This window comes from Sturnira hondurensis, unplaced genomic scaffold (assembly GCF_014824575.4).
Source record: "Sturnira hondurensis isolate 20B ecotype Veracruz unplaced genomic scaffold, ASM1482457v3 Scaffold0025370, whole genome shotgun sequence".
Taxonomy (NCBI): domain Eukaryota; kingdom Metazoa; phylum Chordata; class Mammalia; order Chiroptera; family Phyllostomidae; genus Sturnira; species Sturnira hondurensis.
In genome coordinates this window covers 9,668,333-9,685,435 of record NW_028098001.1, presented here as the reverse complement: position 1 = coordinate 9,685,435, position 17,103 = coordinate 9,668,333, and the positions used below count along the sequence as shown (strand labels likewise).

General features: G+C 38.3%; 1 protein-coding gene across 3 annotated transcripts in view; it reads left to right on the top strand.

Annotated features, from left to right (window-relative positions):
• Positions 1-17,103, top strand: part of CYB5R4 (cytochrome b5 reductase 4) — an 86,046-nt gene that overhangs the window by 33,795 nt on the left and 35,148 nt on the right. For 2 of the 3 annotated variants that reach the window (XM_037039292.1, XM_037039294.1), the window contains exons 3-5: positions 837-937; positions 6,775-6,856; positions 14,802-14,831. In XM_037039292.1, coding sequence (XP_036895187.1) covers positions 837-937; positions 6,775-6,856; positions 14,802-14,831 — 213 coding nt within the window. The remainder of the gene's footprint in view (positions 1-836; positions 938-6,774; positions 6,857-14,801; positions 14,832-17,103) is intronic. The other variant, XM_037039293.1, reaches the window with a different exon arrangement.

Below are 17,103 nucleotides of genomic sequence, written 5' to 3'. Positions count from 1 at the left end.
TCTGTTCCTTGGGCAACTGCAGAAAAGAATTGTGCTTGCTCACAGAGCACACCTAAGAGGCCCGGTCACCATTGCTGCGCCTTTCCTGAGGTAGTTGGACACATGGTGTGAGCTCAGTTCTATTTCATCAGATTCTGCGATCAGGGCAGTAGAAGAAGATGGAGTGGAAATGAGAGAGAAAGCAAGAGCTAGAGAGAGGGGGGTGGAGAGAGAGAGAGAGAGAGAAAGAGAGAGAGAGAGAGGTGGAGATATGGCGATATCTTGGAAGCAGAGATGTCTTTGTTCTGGACAGTCTTTTCCGGGATGTTTGCATAGTGAACAACTTTACATGGTAGGAGAGCTAGTGTCTTCCTGTGACAGGTTTGCTTACCTCTCAGTATATGAATGTCTCCCTTGGGAACAAAGGGCGGAACAAAAGGCAGGCTTACTTAACTGCCCATTATGAAAGATTCGAGTTTTCTAAGCTCAGCATTTCTCTCGCTTCGTGCAGCTCATTGGTATACAGGTATTAACCAGCGCTCTTCACATAGCTCTGTAGGAGTTTGGGTTCAGAGAACTGATGCACCTGCTGGTACTGTAGCTGCTGCTACTGATGTGGGTACTAAACTGTCCTATGTCTCTGACTTAGGAGTCCTGTGTTTTCTTACAGGACCAATGAAAGTGGCAGGCTAACTTATTAGATTACAAGTATGAAGAAATCTGAGACCCTTTATATTCTTAAATCTTCGACATAAAAAATAGGGTGAATTTGGAAAGATTTATTGGAACACTTTTGTAGTTTGTACAGTTTTCAGGAAGCTCATTTAGGATATTAATTTCTCCTTGCATTGACACAGGGCTTGTTTATAATGTCAGCCCATATATGGAGTATCATCCGGGTGGAGAAGAGGAACTAATGAGAGCAGCAGGGTCAGATGGCACGGACCTTTTTGATCAGGTAAGGTGCCGAAGGTAATCATAGTATTACGATAGAAGAGTACTCTCAGATTTAGTAGTGCGACAGTTGTGACAAGCTTACTTAAATAAGGTCTGTGTAACCTCACAACACTGAGGAATATGAAGAGAACTAAATTATACTGGAAATTCTTCTTGCAGAAGAGTACAAGGTGTTATAGGACAGATATAAAGGTATGGCAGACAAGGTTTCGTGGAAATGAAAAATGTCCCCAAACTTTTCTATTTGGCTTGTATTTTGAGGCAGTAACAAATGACAGATTACAGTGGGAATTTGCCTTAAATCAGTAATAAGAATCTCCCAACCAGAATATGACTAATCCAATGTACCCACCCAGCATACACTGCCGCCTGTGAGTCACGTAGCAGTGGTCTGACTCATGGGATGGGCTGTCCTGGTATAATAGTGCTGTGTTAAAGTAGCTCTTGTCGCACTCCATAACGACCCCAAAGCATGGGGGTAGTGATGCCGGCAGTTCCTGTATGCCAGAGAGAAGCCGTAGAATCCTTCCTGGGAGTGAGAAGATGAGTACAGTAAGATCAGATACTCTGAGAGAGAAACCATGCTCACATAGCTTTTATTACAGTATATTATTGTAATTTTTCTATTTTATTTTTAGTTATTGGTAATTCTTACTGTGCCTAATTTATAAATTTAACTTTATCAGAGGTATGTAGGTATAACAATACATAGAATGTATAGAGTTTAGTACTCTTCCCTGTTTTAGGCATCCACTTTGAGGGGTGGTCTTGTAACTTATCCCCTGCAGATAAGGAGGGGACGACTGTATTCTTTGTTTTTCTTTTTAGAAAACTTTAGGCCAATATCACTGATGAACATAGATGCTAAAATCCTCAACAAAATATTGGCAAACCGCATCCAACAATACATCAAAAAGATCATATACCATGACCAAGTGGGATTCATCCCAGGGATGCAAGGATGGTTCAATATCCACAAATCAGTAAATGTAATACACCACATAAACAAAAGCAAGGACAAAAACCACATGGTCATATCAATAGACGCGGAAAAAGCTTTTGATAAGGTACAACACCCATTTATGATAAAGGTACTCAGCAAAGTGGGAATAGAGGGAGCATTCCTCAATATAATAAAGGCCATATATGAAAGACCTACAGCCAACATCATACTGAATGGGCAAAAACTGAAAGCTTTTCCATTAAGATCAGGAACAAGACAAGGTTGTCCACTTTCACCACTTCTATTTAATATAGTATTGGAAGTTCTAGCCACAGCAATCAGACAAGAAAAGGAAATAAAAGGCATCCAAATCGGAAAGGAGGAAACAAAACTGTCACTGTTTGCAGATGACATGATAGTGTACATGGAAAATCCTATAGACTCTACCAAAAAACTGCTGGAACTAATAAATGAATTTGGCAAAACAGCAAGATACAAAGTCAATATCCAGAAATCAAAGGCATTTCTGTATACTAACAATGAATCAGCAGAAGCAGAAATCAAGAAAAAAATCCCATTCGATATAGCAAAAAGAAAAATAAAATATCTGGGAATAAATCTAACCAAGGAGGTTAAAGACCTGTATGCAGAAAATTACACAACACTGAAGACAGAAATCAAGGAAGACACAAACAAATGGAGACGTATACCGTGTTCATGGATTGGAAGAATTAACATCATCAAAATGTCCATACTACCCAAAGCAATTTACAGATTCAATGCAATACCTATTAAAGTACCAATGGCATATTTCACAGACATAGAACAAACACTTCAAAAATTTATCTGGAACCATAAAAGACCCCGAATAGCAGCTGCAATGTTAAGAAAGAAGAACAAAGTAGGAGGGATCACAATACCTGATATCAAACTGTATTACAAGGCCACTGTAATCAAAACAGCCTGGTACTGGCATAAAAACAGGCACATAGACCAATGGAACAGAATAGAGAGCCCAGAAATAAACCCAAATCTCTACAGTCAATTAATATTCGACAAAGGGGGCAGTATCATAAAATGGGGTAAAGATAGCCTCTTCAACAAATGGTGTTGGGAGAACTGGACAGCTACATGCAAAAAAATGAAACTCGAGCACCAACTTACATCATACACCAAAATAAATTCAAGGTGGATAAAAGACTTAAATATAAGCCATGACACCATTAAAGTCCTAGAGGAGAACATTGGCAGGAAAATCTCAGATATTTCACGCAGCAACATTTTTACTGATATGTCCCCTAGAGCAAGGACTATAAAGGAAAGAATAAACAAATGGGATCTCATCAAAATAAAAAGCTTCTGCGCAGCTAAAGAAAACAGCATTAAAATAAAAAGACAACCAACTGTATGGGAAAACATATTTGCCAATGATACCTCAGACAAAGGTTTAATCTCCAAAATATACAAAGAACTCACACGACTTCACTCTAAGAAGACAACTAACCCAATTAAAAAATGGGGAAAGGACTTGAACAGACACTTCTGCAAGGAGGACATACAGAGGATCCAGAGACACATGAAAAGATGCTCAATATCACTAGCTATCAGAGAGATGCAAATTAAAACTACAATGAGATACCACTTTACACCGGTGAGAATGGCTATCATAAACAAAGCAATAAACAACAAATGTTGGAGAGGGTGTGGGGAAAAGGGGACTCTGGTCCACTGTTGGTGGGATTGCAGACTGGTACAACCATTATGGAAAACAGTATGGAATTTTCTCAGAAAACTAAAATTGGACTTGCCTTTTGACCCAGCAATTCCACTGCTGGGATTGTATCCTAAGAACCCTAAAACACCAATCCCAAAGAACCTATGCACCCCAATGTTCATAGCAGCACAATTTACAATAGCCAAGAGTTGGAAGCAACCTAGGTGCCTGTCAGTAAATGAATGGATCAAAAAACTATGGTACATATACACAATGGAATTTTATGCTGCAGAAAGAAAGAAGGAGCTCCTACCTTTTGCAACAACATGGATGGAACTGGAAAGCATTATGCTGAGTGAAATAAGCCAGGTGTTGAAGGACAAATACTATATGATCTCACCTCTAACAGGAAGCTAAACAACAAAGCAAACAAGCAAGCAAAATATAACCAAAGACACTGAAATAGAGAACAGGCTGACAGTGACCAGAGGGAAGAGGGGAGGGAATTTCAGGGGAAATAAGGGAGGGATTTAGAGGAACCTATATAAAGGATACATGGACAACAACTGAGAAGGGTGGAAATGGGAGGGAGGGGGGAGGATGGGGGGTGGGATGGGATGGGAGTAATAGACAGAAAACTGTACTTGAAAAATAATTAAATAAAAAAATTGAGAAAAAAAAATTCTCCCCTGAGGGTATGGTTATTGATTTTTAGGGAGAAAGAAAGGAGGAGGAGGGAGAGAAATATCTATGTGAGACAGAAACATTGATTAGTTACCTCCCACACACATTCCAACTGGGGATTGAACCCACAGCCTAGGTATGTGCCCTGCTTGGAAATCAATCCCACAACCTTTTTTTGGTGTACAGGGTGGTGCTCCAACTAACTGAGCCAACCTGGCCAGGGCAGGACTACTGCATTCTTAAAGACAGTCGTATTAATACCTTGTTCTTCAACTTGGAGAGTTCACCATTGACAGTCAAATAAATTTAAAGTCATTATTTGAAGTCCTCAAAAGACTGTATGAAGATAAATATTCTCAGCATTCATCTTGCTTTGAGCAAGTCTCTAGTTCTGTGATTGGCAGACCACAGCCTGTGCCTCCTTGAATACCTTTCTCCTCCGTCTCTCTGTTAAAGTTCTGCCCCACTCCATAGCCCCAGAAATGGTGCTTCACACATTATCGGATACACCATAAATATTTCGTAAGTGAAATTTTAACTGATGTTAATAAATGAGTGTCCATCTGTAATTTCATGTATTTTCTATTTTAGTGTATATTTATATAAGAACATGCATAGAAATTCTGACATCAGAATAATTTGACCTGATTATTACTGATTATAGAGTATTTTATTGGTATATTATAATTTTTCTATACTGGTCTTTTACAATTGGGCATTTAGGTTGTTTCTAATATTTTGGTGATAGAAATAGTGCTGTGATGCGTATTGATCGAGTATCCTTGTACTTGTATCTTTGCACACATGCAGATATTTTCTCAGGTGAATTTCTGAATTAATGAAAGAGCTGCATATTTTAGGCTTTTAATGTCTATTGAGAAGGTGTCCTTCAGAAAGTTTGTTTACATTTAATTCCCACCCTAAGACTGGTAACAAATACCCTACATTATTTTTTTGAAATGACGATCTCACTTTGTTCCTTTTCAAGAAAATGTCTTATCAGATCTTCAAGTCCAAATGGCCACTTGTTTTATAGGTCATTCTTTTCCTCATAAGCATGAACAGGCTTTTAAGAAAAAAACTCAGATCAATTTGCACATCCAACGGTTGTTTTGGTGTTTTTCTTTAGGGCTGTCATCTTGCACTGCAGTAGAAGCGTTTTTGAGAACTTTCCATTTTGTCTCACAGAATATAAAAAAGACCTGGAATCAAGGGTTGCAACTTAGGAACAGTAGCCAACCTTTGGGAGCAGCTCATGTGCGCCTCAGTAGGAGAGTGGGTGAAAAGCTGCGGTACAGTTACACAGTGGAGTACTACGGGGCCACGAAAGTCTTATTTGTGACAGCATGAATTGACCTCGAGATTATTGTGCTAAGTGAAATAAGCCAGTCAGACTGAGTAAGACAAATACCATATGATCTCAGTTGTATGTGGAATCTAATGAACAAAATAATTTAACAAACAAAGTAGAAACAGAAACATAGATACAGAGAACAGACTGACAGCTGTCAGAGGGGAGGAGACTTGGGGGTCTGAGTGCAACAGGCGAAGACATCAAGCAAAACAATAAATACATAAAACTCATAGACACAGACAGCAGTATGGTGATTACCGGGGGTAAAGGCAGTGCGGGGGAGGTAGAAGAGGGTATGGGGGAATGAATGGTGATGAAGGAGACTTGGGGTGGTGAACACACAATATAATACACAGATGATGCCTTATAGAATCGTATACCTGAAACCTATATAATTTTCTTAACTAATATCATCCCGATAAATCAATTTAAAAAAGAAATAGAAAAAGAAAATTAATAGTATTTTCTACTTCACAAAGGATGTTCTTAAATGAAATTAAATCCCCACCGCCTCCTCCTTTGGGTCTGGTGAAGAATGTGATGATGGAAATCACTGCCCTAATTTGTGCTAAGATGAAAGCAATTTTAGCAGCTATTGCTTTTTTACATCAATGCAAATGTCAACACAATGAAAAGGGCAAATAAATTTTAGTGTAAAATTTAGTGTAAAATTTGTGCTGGACAGGGTTCAGCACAAATAACGCCCCCTTTTTTATTACAAAATCTTTTATTACAAAATCATGTGTGTAGTTCTGTAACATAACAATATCACAGTGAAGCACACCCTATGACATTTTAGGTGAAACATTCATATGAAAACTATAAATTACTACACCCATATTATTACCCTACCAACCACACTCAAGTAGGCATTACTTCTGCCTCACCTTGTATTTTGAAACTAATTGAGACCGAGTGGGTATCTGAAAAGGCATCAGGAACGTCCAGAGATCTATAGACAACATTTCGAGAACATCGTTACCCTCTGTATGCTGCCTTTCTGTCACTCTCCTGTTGGCAAGTTGAATCTGCTTTTTTATCTTTTCAGAGCAGTGTAAAAAATGTTTAGTTTGCTCGGAATAAAATCAGAGCATCTCGTAGAGTTGGTCATGGTGCTTTTCTATCACTTATATCCCATACCAGGTTCATCGTTGGGTCAACTATGAATCCATGCTGAGAGAATGCCTGGTTGGCAGAATGGCAGCTAAACCTGCTGTTCCTAAAGGTAAGCGATGCCACTGCCCAGCTGGCATTGATGTTTGATGCACATGGTTTTTTTGAACTTGGATTTCAACAAATAGATTTAAAGAAATTGCTATGTTCTCATTTTCACTGGCTTCCTGGTCTAGCCACTGTGAAGGTTTTACTTTAGTTCTTTAGAATGAAACACAGACTTTAACCTTAAATTTTTGACATTTTGAAAGAACATTCATACTATGAGTATTAAGTATTACGGAAGTGAAAGAACTTCCTTTACTCTTAATCTAGTTTTCACTAGTCTTTTATTCTCTTCTTAGACAGATTTGCTAGAGCACTTGGTCAGAGTTGACTTTTAGACTAGTTTTTTAGAATTAATGTTTTGAATGTGTAATATATTCACATAACTCAAAAATGAGGAAATATAAAAAGAGTTATACAGTGAAATTTTTTCCTCCAGGTTTTGTCTCCCATTTGCCTTGAACCTTTCAAGTCCTTGATTCATTACTGTAGAAAATCCATGTTCTGATTTTAAGCTACTTATAAAATACAATCCACTTTCCCCTTACCTTCCAGCCTATGTTGTACAATATGCCGGGGTTTGTAGTTTATCTCTTTATCTCCTAGGCCTTGTTCAGAAGAGTATGTTTGAAAACTTACACAAGCAATAGGAATAGCAGGAATACTTTGCTTAATCCTTTACTGTGGAAGGAATCTGGTTTACTTATTTATTTATTTTTCAGTAACTCCTCACTTTGACATACAAATAGGAATAAATTGGCTTGTTTGACCTGAGTCTTCTGTTTATATTTAGTTCAGTGAGTTTTGTGATTCCAGGTCTTGTTGCTACAGGCCTGCCTCAGCAGTATGGAAATAGCACAGGCTTACCTGGATTGAACCCTAGCTCTAAGATGTGTTGACTATGCAATCTTTGAGCCAGTTTTGACCACTGAGCCTCAATTTTTAAATCTGTACAGTGATTCGTAGGGCTAAGAATTAATATGAGTAAAGTTCGTTGCACAGTGAGAGTAAACACGCTCAAAAAAGGGAGTATTTCTTTTTGTTTCTATTACTACAAAAACAAATAAGCCATATATGTATATACCAAAAGCAAACTAGTTTGAACTTGAGTCTTTGCAAATTGTCTCAAACAATTTACTCTTCTAAGCCAATCCCTTTCTCCTTTTAATTGGTTCCTAAGTTCACTGATTCATTGCCTGAGGAGATAAAATCATAACTAAAATTTCTGAATGAATAATTTTATCTCATTCTGAATGTTATATATCTTATTTGCACAATCTGGTACCAAAAACCATGTGCCTTAACCATTCAGGGTAATCAGAACGTATGCCAGGCTTTTTAGGCTTCTGCCAATTAGTGAAAAGACTTTTCTGGTTTCTTTCCTTCCTCCCTGGAAATGAAAGACAAATAATCCTCATAATGCTTCACCAAATACAACAAACACCACTTAAAATGAGCAGATTCATTCACAAGGAGATCCTCAGACATCCATAAAAAAGGGGCAGTCAGCAATCCAGAGTGATAAGCTAGCTCCGGTGCCTGTTTGTTACAGACAGAGACTATTTTATGGGATAACTGTAATTATCCAAACTGGGGCAGTTTTGATAATGGAAGAGGGTTCTGTTAGTAATTCTGCCGGGATAAGAGGGAGTGCCCTGACTCTGACAATCCAGGGCGTGTGTTCACTCTGTAATTATAGCTCCCGAGTGAGATAAGAACAGAGGATCAAAACAAATAAAGTAGGAGTAGTAGGTGGAAAAAGACTGTTGCTGGGATGATTTGTGGAGGTGGGGCGGGGGTGGGGGGACTGTGTATGTTCTGAGGAGGGATGTTATATATACATGGACTTCTCTCAGTATCAGACCCCTGACACCATCTTAAATGGGGTGACCTGCCAGACACCAATGCAGGGGCATCCAGCACTGGCAGGTTGAGGGCATCCCCACAGCTGGGCAGCGTAGTGCTCACTTTATCCGGTGGTTTCTAGTGTGCCAGTGGTGAAATGCCTGGGCATCTGGGAGGCAAACAGAAAAGCCAGCAGAGTCAGAATATGAAACAATACTAGTGGATCCTTGTTAAGCAGTCAGGGTGATTTTTATAACCCTTTGTTTGAAAAATATTATGGTTTGTATTGATATCTTTACAAATATATTAATAATGAATAAAAAGAAACTTCAAAAAGTTAAGTTTTAGTTGCTAGTAATTTATTTATATAGAATTCTCATTCTCTGGCAAAGATGAAAAATGTTCTTAATCTTTGCCCTTATCCTAGTCCTTTGCTGTCACGGTAACCACTACCTCCTGTGGCTGTTGAACATTCAAAATGCGCCTAGTCCAAGTTGCAATATGCTACAAAAATCAAGTACACACTGCCTTTAGAGACTTTAAGTATGAAGCAAAGAATGTGAGACATCTCATAATTTTATATTGATTACATGTCCAAGTGGTAATATTCTAGATATAATGTATTAAGTAAAGATGTACTGTTAAAACTTAACCTGTTTATTTTTACCTTGCTAATGTAGTTATCAGAACATTAGAAATTATACTTGTGGCTTGCATTGAATTTCTTCTGGACAGTGCTGTTCTAGACTATAAATGTACTTCAAAAAATGTACCATAAGTCACATTTTTAAAAAAGTCATATTTTCCAATGACATAGTAGTCTCAGGAATGTTTCTTTTCAATTTCTCATCAATGCTTTATCAAGATTTCTTTTACTTTATGTTTTTAGTTTTCATGCCTACTCTCTGGATCAGTTAATGAGTATAAGTAACTTAGAACATGGATTGATAGAATACTTAGAGGGAAGAGGGATTTAAAGATGTTCTAACTCTCTCGGTTTAGAAGTGGGGATACTGAGGCACATATGTGTATGTGCCTTACTAAAAGCTATAGGTGTTTAATACCACCACTTAAAGAAATCATGGGTGATTTCTTCTGTAAGGCAGAGAATCACCTCATCAAAGTTATCCACTTTTGCGTCATTAATTTTCCTTTCCTATATGCCAGTGGTTTTTAACTGGGGTTGATTTTGTTCCCAGAGGGTACTTGGCAATGTTTGTAGACATTTTGGTTGCGGCAACTAAGCTAAATGCTCCTGACATTCTAGCGAGTGGACGGGGAGACCAGGATTCTGCTAAGTACCCTATAACACACAAGATAGACTCCTGCAATAAGGACTTATCCAGCTCCAAATTTTTGTAGTGCTGAAGTAGAGAAACTGTCATACATGAATTAGTTTTTTTGTTCTTAAAATTGATAGTATTAGCCTTGGGTGGTGTAGCTCAGTGGATTGAGTGTGGGCCTGCAAACCACACGATCACAGTTTGATTCCCAGTCAGGGCACATGCCTGGGTTGCAGGCCAGTTCCCGGCAGGGGACCCCCAAGAGGCAACCATATATTGATATTTCTCTCCCTCTCTCCTTCCCTTCCCCTCTAAAGATAAATAAATAAAATCTTTAAAAAAACTGATGGTATTAGTGGCACATGTTTGTGAAGCTGGTATGTAGACAAGACAGCACTGGATGGGCTGGAAGTTCACCTTTTATAAGACTCAAAGTTCTCTCTCCTAGAGTGTCAGTTTCCTCATTAGTAAGATGAGGACAATTCAGGGCTCAGGTGGGTGGGCAAAACATAAGCTCTGAGGTTAATGGTAGGGGAGAAGCAAGACGGTCACTAGTGGAGGGAGAGGGGCAGGGTGTCATGATGAAATGGCCTATATTGAATGAGCAAGTTGTTATCTCAGTCAGGTTGCCTTACTTTGCTTTTGGGGCTAGAGTTTCTTATCTGAGTTTAAACCTGGGATTTGTCTGAAACCTATTTGAACTCTTCAGTCTTTATTTTAATTCTACTGGTAAACTGCTTCTAGGATAAAGAGTAATTTTGGAAGATGCATAACATTTCAAGATGATTCAGAAGATGATTACAAAGATGAATAGAGGAAAGCAAAAGGTAAAGATAGTTTAGAAATAAAATACAAAAATTTTATAAGATGGGAGGAATGAGTATGTAACTTTTGAAACAAAATCAAGAATTAGGCCTAAGTTGTGTTATGAGGACTTCCATTTAGAGATATGGAAGACTTTTCTAGAGAAAAATGGCTGTTAAACACATTGTAGAGAGCAGAGCCATCAAGTCTTCCGGCAAGGCTCAGCAGTAAAGGGAACCCAGAATGGAATGTTTGGGTAACAAGACTGAAGTCATATCTGATGGTTTCAGGACATCAGTCTTTTAGAGTGAGATGGGAAGGTGAGATAATGTAGCTACATGACAAATGTAAAACATTCAGGTGTAAATGCTTATTTGTCTTCCTAAAATATTTTTTCAGGGCCTTTCTGACAAATGCCTATATAGTTTTAAAAGACAGCTATTATATTACTTCCTCAGTGGAGTCCTTTCAAACTCCTTGTAAGTACAGATCCCACCCCTCGACCCCCCTGTAGGCTTCCATACCACCTTCTACACATCCCTTTTACAGCATTTATCACATGGTATTAAAAAGAACATATCGGCATTTTTCTTTAAATTAGGTTTACTTAATTTTTGAATAAGTAATGCATTCACACAATTCAAGAATGAGAAGTGCCCTTATCATACCTGTCTCCCGTCTACCTTCTTCCCCTGCCATGCACACCCAGAGGGAAGCACATCGGTACATCTATTGTGAGTCCTTCCAAATCTCTTTATGCACGCATACACAAGCCGAATGTATGTTTATATTTTCCTAGTTTTTTATCCAAATGGTTTCTTATTACGTCAGTATCCCTGTTAAAATCATGATCAACAGATTATTTGTTAAGAATGAGCATACTGGTAAAGCAGGAGATTTGTTTTGATTTGTTTTTATTCCCGGGGGTCTGCCTATGGCTCCATTCAACAAAGGGAAACTAGAACCAGGTCACAATTAAATTTCATTACCCAGCCCTCTTACCAAAGAGTAGAGTGATAATAGATCACAGAGCTAGCCATCCTAATGATGCTAACCTCTCCAGAAAGCTGAGGCTCTAATCAGAATAATGCAGTTCACACAGCATTATGAGAAAGGAATCAATTCTCTTGGTCTTGGATCCAACCAAATGATCAAATTAGTTGTCAAGACAGAATAACATTTCTTGTTAGAGGGGAAAGTGTCTCGTGTGACTAAAATGATTCAGATATAATATACTTAATAGCAAAAAAAAGTCATTTTATTTTTTATGGCTCAATTTTTTAAAAGAGCTGCAAAAGTAGACTAGCAGAGTTTTTAAAGGTAATTTAGATCATTTAAGTAGAAGTTCTTTTCCTGATGTTAGTTTTTGTATCAGAAAAAGACCTAAGACCTTGGCTAGTGTGGCTCAGTGGAAAGGGTTGCTGGTTTGATTCCCAGTCAGGGCACATGCCTGGGTTGTGGGCCAGGGCCCCAGTGGGGGACATGCAAGAAGCAACCACACATTGATGTTTCTCTCCTCTCTTCCGCCTTCCCTTTCCCTCTCTAAAAATAAATAAATAAAATCTTTAAAAAATAAAAATTAAATTAAAAGACCCAGGGAAAAAATTACTAATTTATTAGGATTCAGAAAATTCTGAGAGATACAAATCAATTCATATCAGGCAGGAAGCAAATACCTATTTTCCACTAGAAACTAATTACTTGGGGTAGTTTTCAAAATCTGTGAGCCTCTTAGATAAACCCAAATTGTTTTACATGATAAATAAAATTCATCCGACTGCCAACTATGTGGTGCACTGAAAATAGATTTACTTGTGATACTCCAAGTTTGTTGTTTGTCCTAAGATAAAACAATCATAACCGCAGTAAAGATAAAACTGACTGAATGAGAGAAAGCGACTAAGCCGGGACATCAGCAATCCCTTGCATATTGTTGTCACTAGATTTTTATCTGCCATTTGATAAACAGCTCATTTTGAAGTATAATTTAAATGGTTTTTAGGTCTTTTGTGTTTTCAGTAAGTATTAACTCTAGCAATGGCACAGTGAGAAGTATGATGCTAATTTCAGAAGAGATGAAGTATAATCTTGGTTTTGCTGCTTAAGAGCTGTGGGTTTCCTTTAAGTCCTTGACCTCTGACTTTCGGTCGTAAATGAGGGGATCATTGGTAATTTGTTGTATCTTAAGATCCCTTTCAGCTATGAAATTATTTTGGAAAATAAAAATAGAATGGTCATCTGACCCCTTAATCATGATTATTTTATGACAGGTGAGTGAAATGGAGATAATTATGGGATCTCTGGTTGATGGAAAATCAAAACATAAAAATTTGAAAGCTTTAAATTTCTTTTTCTGTGAAACAAGATATGATCACAGTAACAAGTGATTTCTTTCTGTTTACTAGCTTGCCACTCAATTTTTGTTATAAACCTGACAACATACTAAGGGTTTATTTTGACTATTTGGTGTAACTCTTGTGATAAAGATACAGATTTGTGAGCTGGCTGCAATCCTGAAAGAAAATACCTGCTAAAATTATTTCCGAGTTGTGACATGAATGTCTGCATTGTATATACATGTGAAAGTCAGCATATTTTTAGCTCTTTGGCCGTTTAAATTTGGAGTAACAGTGGTGATTTTAAGTACTTGTAACCTAGCAGACAGGGGCCCATCCACGCAGCACCTTGGTGAATGACCCAACAGTCATTATTGGGAGAAACAATTTTTTTTTACAATGTTCTAACCTTGGGGTGGGAGGAGGGTGGTTGGAGCACTTATGCTCGGAGCCCTTTCACATGAGACCCAGCACTTCCTTATAAGCCAAAACCAAGCCCAGTAGGTCCCTGTTTCCTTATCTTAAGCCAGTTGCACAGTCTCACAGCAGCTCTCTTCTTTAGACTCTGGGGTGCATTGTTATCAGCCTCTGTATAATAGTCCAAGAAAGCATGTGCTGTGTTAAGTGGATCATGGTGAAGTCCAGGAAAGTTCCAAAAGTGCAGAAAGAGCCTGGATTTGTAAGGCAGCAGATCAATGTCTTGCAAGGAGAGATCTTTCAGGGCCTCAGAGTCAGCTAGAGTAGGCATAATTAAAGCAGCATGCCTGCTTTCTTACTAGCCCATGGCAGACCAGCTCCTATGGCCCACGTGGCTCCTGTTGTACTACCAACAGACTGCTGGAATCTTCCTGCAGTACCAGCTGCATCATGGCTCTCTCATGGCTCTTCTACTCCCTTCCAAGCTGCATGGCCAAATCTTCTCATGGCTGCCCATCCTTAGTTTAAATCCTGACCCAGATCCTGCTGCATGATCTCATCTCCAACTTCCCACAATGAGCTACATTTGCCAGTTTTCTGTATAGTTATATTCATTCAGCTGCCATTCCCCAACAGGGCAAATGTGACTCAGTGATCCAGGGGCCTCCACCTTCACTGGCTACATCTACAGTCTCAGGGTCATGCCCGCTTTTCCCTGAGGCAGTAGCACAGCTATAAACTAGGCTTTATTATGAAAGTATTCTAAGACGTATCTTCCACTCCCCACGTCCCCCAACCAAGGGCTGTGGGGGCTTTCTACTATTTTCCTGGGTACCCCTCGCCTTGTACCCCATTACATACTGACCTATATAAAATGAAATAGAAAGGTATCAGCTTGGGGGTTTTAATATGTATGAGTTATAAAATGTAATCTAATAAATTCTGGTTAGTTTTGACTAATTTAGAATATGATAATCTGCAGAAATGGGTTTTATATGCTTTCTAAAATAATTTACCAGGATGTTAGAAAAAAATGTCCAAGGAAAAATGCCGAGAGAAATGGTAGACAAACACCTGGAGAGATGGCCAGGCAAGCTTCCGAGGTGAAGCTTATTTGAAAAATGGGCCATCTATTCATTTGTCTTATTTCTCTCTCCAGCCTTAGAAGAAAGCCCTTCAAGAAAAAAGGGCTGATATCTTTAAATTAATAATATTAACTTTGGCATTATAATATTCTTATCTGATTTTTTTCTAAATCACTGTACAGACTGTCGTGTGGAAAAGAAAGTCTTAAATGGTAAGTCATAAATTTATAGTAAAAAATCATACTAACATGATTATGTATAATACTGCTTCACAGAATTATCTGGGGTATATAGATATTTTTTGATATTCAAGATGTCCGTACTTGCTAAACCTAGAGGATTTGACAGAACTTTATAGATCACCTATTCCAGCCATTACACTTATACTAGTCCCTTCTGCGACATCCCTGAGAATGTGTCCATCTGCCCTCAGCTTAAAGACTTGTAGTCATTAGGAAGCAGGACTGGACAAGTCCCCTCCCCAGGTAGGTAAGCTCACGTCCAGTGTTTGCATGCAGATGCTCAGTAGCCTGTTAACCTCCTCTTTGGGCTTAGCAGCAGTGGCTTCTTCAGCCACTCAGTATGACTTGGAATTACAACTGAACTACATGCATGTGTGTTTAGAAATAGGGTTTTTCTCTCTTTAAAAGAAAGTTTTAGAAATTCAACTAATAAGCTACATTTTCAGATGAGTTACCATTTTATAACCAGAAAAAATAGTCTATATTATAGACTAATTTATGCAGTTTGCAGTGTAACAACTGAAGTTGCCATTGTATAACACTGCATAAAGGAGGCACTGATCTTAAATTCCGTCTGATGATTGGCTCTTCTGTGATACCATGCAAACAACCTTCACTTAAAGACTAATTGCTGATAGACTGGGCATTTTATTTTCTATCACATATGGCTTCCAGAACCTTTACGTTCCTATTGCCTGGCTTTGGCTGCACTGCATTTAACTAATATCTCCATTAAAGGTGCCCCTAAAAATGGAGCTATAGCATACCAGTGGTCTGGCCAGCATTGTTACCTCTTAAGACCTTAGATCTTCTGGGATTGTTGTACACACACACATACATACATACATACGTACAGGGATGAGCAAAAGTAGGTTTAAGGTTGTATGGGAAGACAAGTAGGTTATGATTACAATAATAATAATACAGGAATAAACTTTTTCACATACTGACAACTATAAACTTACTTTTGCCACGTTAGCTGCCTCTCATATCTGGCTCATTTAAGTATATGTGGTCAGTCTGTGTATTTGCAGATGTGATCTGCCTGCCCTGTAAGTTGTTATTCATACACTTGTTTAAAATACTGAGTGGGGTAGACTGCTATAGTGTTCCGTTAGATACCTGGTCCCTCCAGAGTGGTATCCGTCCATCAGGTCAGCACTTTTGGAGGGAGAATGTTCATTCAGTCTAGCTTACTTTACCTAATTGTTTTATTCCACCTCACATTAACCTCAGATTCCTTCAACTTATCCCAAGGATAGTATGTGTAAAGTATTGTGTATTATTTGTCCTATGGTATTATTCTCTTGTAATAATTTAAATTTGTATGGTACTGTGCAGTTTTTAGAACATTTGGGCATTGCCTTATTTGCTCTCTCATGAGACTGCAGGACAGATTTCTGGATTAGTTTGAATTTGAGGAAGAGGCAACGGTGCTTTTCATAAAGTCACAGCATCTAGATTTCCTGGTCCTAATAAGATTATGTAAGGTCAGAATTATTGAGTAACAATTTATGAATTCTGCTGATAGCTTTTTCTTATAAAAACTCTTAGATTGTGATATGTTTGTTTTCTTCTATTTATGTAAGAAGCCTCCAAAAGATGATATATGAATATGAGGAGGCACCCCAAACCACTGGAATTTATTTATTAAAAAGTGTGTATTTATTCTTACATGTTTAAACTTCAGTCACCTTCAAAGTACTCTCCTCCATTTGATGCAATACACCTATTAAGACGTTTTTTCCTACTGCTCAAAACAGCTTCTAAAAACATTGATTTTGATGCTTTAAAAGTGCTTCTATCGTTTTTTGTTTCACCTCTTCCACATTGGCAAGACATTTCCCTTTGAGGACTTTTTTCATCCAAGGAAACAAAAAAAGAGTCACTGGAGTGAGATCAGATGAATAGGGAGGGTGGGGCACAGGGATTTATACCCTTTTTGGTCAAAAATTGCAGAAGGTTGAGCATAGTATGGACAGGTGCACTTGAAAATCACCCATCATGAAGTGGGCAAACACATTGAAAGCATCTTCTAAAAAAATTCACTGAAGCCAAACACGGCCTCTCACAACAATGCCAGCAGGTTCACTGATACAGATGGGTTCCTGGAACACTCACTCACCTAGTGGATGAAGCCTGTACTGCAAGGGGCCCGCCTTCCAGAAGATAGTTCTGAGGTTTAGGGGAGTACCCCTTCATATATTGCTTCATAAAATATCTTTTAGAGCTTTTCAAATAT